This window comes from Austrofundulus limnaeus, unplaced genomic scaffold, assembly GCF_001266775.1.
Source record: "Austrofundulus limnaeus strain Quisiro unplaced genomic scaffold, Austrofundulus_limnaeus-1.0 Scaffold406, whole genome shotgun sequence".
Taxonomy (NCBI): Eukaryota; Metazoa; Chordata; class Actinopteri; order Cyprinodontiformes; family Rivulidae; genus Austrofundulus; species Austrofundulus limnaeus.
The window spans coordinates 250,426-252,883 of NW_013952808.1; the positions used below are offsets into that span (position 1 = coordinate 250,426).

The following is a 2,458-nucleotide window of genomic DNA, read 5'->3' on the forward strand; positions in this document are numbered from 1 at the left end:
TATCAAATACATTTCTTCGCGACAAACTAATAACCTAAACTGAGGTCCTTTATCTATATTTTCAGTTCCAGGCTGAGTCATTTCTACCTTCTCCTCTCTGTCAACGCTCTCTGGTTTCATTTAAAAGAGTCGATCATCAGATATTGTCCAAGATTAACCTTCAGGGTGGATATAGCTCGCTAGCAGCCTCGCACCGATGACCTAGTTGATGTCATCATTTACCCAGAATGCTTTGCGTGTAAATAAAATGGCTCTGTCCGTGTTAAAATATAATTAAGAAAATTTACAAAACTAAACAGCCTACAGTATTTTTACAGTCTTTATTTTACAGTTAAAATTAATGTTTATCAAATAAAGTTTAATGTTACAACTAATCGTGGATCCCTTTTAGGTTGTCTGGATTAAATCAAATTAGATTAAAAATACAGACAGTTATTACCACTTGTAATTTAAAATTTATATCTGTAAAGTTGTCTGAATTATAGACAGCTTCCTAATGCCAGCTGACCATCTTTAATTGGGTTAATCAGTCCACTGGTTCCTGAGATATTTTGCTAACACAATAGACTAACATGCTGAAGTTTTTTTCAGACACTGTCGTCTTCTACAAAGTTTGAAATAAAATTAAAAAAAAATAAGCTGATGACCTGTAGACTCTGGTGTCGTGCTCGTAGGTGTCTGAGCCACTCTGGTTCCAGCAGAGATCCACTGAACCCAGTTTCACTGTACTGAGCCTCCGAGCACCTCAGCCTGTCTGACAGCTGCACGAAAAAACACACATTCAACATTTTTAACAGAACACATCAATACGAGCGCTCGGGTGCTCATACCAACCTTAACCACCTCCCCTGTCAGAACAAAGTCTGGCTCCGTCTGCCTGAGGAGGGCCCGTCCCACCACCTCACAGTAATGAAAGGCCTGGGAGGAGAGCCCACAGTCCAACAACCGACAGGCGTACAACAATTTGTACACCTGCCCACACCAGGAAACAATTCAGAATGACTGGAGGATAATAAATTCATCGGCTGCTACGGTTTTTATCTCATCATGTGTGGAATACCTGAAAGGACGGTAAAGTAACACATTTACCACCAAGTGTCAGACAGTACTCGTATAACTCTGTGCACTGGATGGCAGAGATCGTGGCAAAGTGTCCAAACGGCTGCCTGCAGGAGAAAACACAACAGCTTATATTTATGTATGAGTATTTTTTTTTTTATAATAATAAGACTGGACACAACCTGTACATTACTTTATTAAAATCAGCCACAGTTTGAGAGACAGGAAGACATTTAGTGAATAATAACTGTGACCTTCTTCAGAGCTCAGACTGTAAACCTTTAATTTGTCTGTAAGTTTGCTAAAAAAAAACAACAAAAACCCAAAATCACAGGGACAAGAGTATTATAATAATAGTAATAATAATAACAACAACAACAACAACAACAACAACAACAACAACAACAACAACAACAACAACAACAACAGGTTTGGGTTGCCAACTGTCCCATATTTTCAGTCAAACTGAAGTGTCCTGTATGAGACGCTCTTTCTGACTGCAGCTTGTAATTTGTGTTCACACACACTAGATGGAACACCTCTCCTAACTTAAGGCCCTGTCCCACTGTGATGTTTTAGACAACTTATAAATATTTTAAAGACATTTACGTTGAAGATGGAATTGAAAGAATCAACTGGAAGCTTCTTTCAGGCGTCTACATACTGTAACCAAGGCCGGATTAACCATATGGGCAATTGGACAATTGCCCAGGGGCCCACGGTCTCCAAAGGGCCCTGGGCAGTGAAGGCACGGACACAGCGGATGCGGGATATGCGTGGGACATGCCTCCTCGCACTTCCTGCATCTGTGCTCTGTCCCCGCACTTTTCTCAGCCGTAACAGCTGTTTTATCCATTATTAACATATGGTAATGCATTTTCCTGAGCCGTCTTTGAACGCACCATAAGCGTGCGCAAGCTAGTCCTGCAGATGAGATGACTGATAGGAGCTGCTGTGCTGAGCAGAGCCTCCTGGTGTAAAGAGCAACTAAAACTTGGCACAGTTTTTACCAAACAAACCATGTAAGTTGAGTCATGCTGTTGGAGGCAGATAATGTTAGCTAAATGATGAGTTACATATTATATCTTTAGCTAATTAACAAGATTAGTTATTGTCACTTGTTACATCCCTTGCCAAGCTAGTTTATTAATGCTAGATAAACCCAATCGTCTTTTATTTCTGTGCAGAAGTCATGCTGGCTGCTTTCCACATATTTAAAATAAATCTTCATTACCACAGTTACAAAGAACAAGGTCAGGGAGGAGACAGACCAGATAGCCTACAGCAGCAGGGATCATAATGCAGACTTTCCTCAGGTAAGGAGAAATTATGTGTTAAGGGTGGAGGTCTGAGCTCTGAGTAATTACCGAACACTGAGAAAGGTTTAACAGATTTATTG

General features: G+C 40.4%; 1 protein-coding gene across 2 annotated transcripts in view; it reads right to left on the minus strand.

Moving 5' to 3' along the window:
- Positions 1-2,458, minus strand: part of sec16b (SEC16 homolog B, endoplasmic reticulum export factor) — a 27,688-nt gene that overhangs the window by 9,594 nt on the left and 15,636 nt on the right. For both annotated transcript variants that reach the window (XM_014024068.1, XM_014024065.1), the window contains exons 15-17: positions 1,061-1,166; positions 835-972; positions 648-761 (exon numbers count right to left, since the gene is read on the minus strand). In XM_014024068.1, the coding sequence (XP_013879522.1) occupies positions 648-761; positions 835-972; positions 1,061-1,166 (358 nt within the window). The remainder of the gene's footprint in view (positions 1-647; positions 762-834; positions 973-1,060; positions 1,167-2,458) is intronic.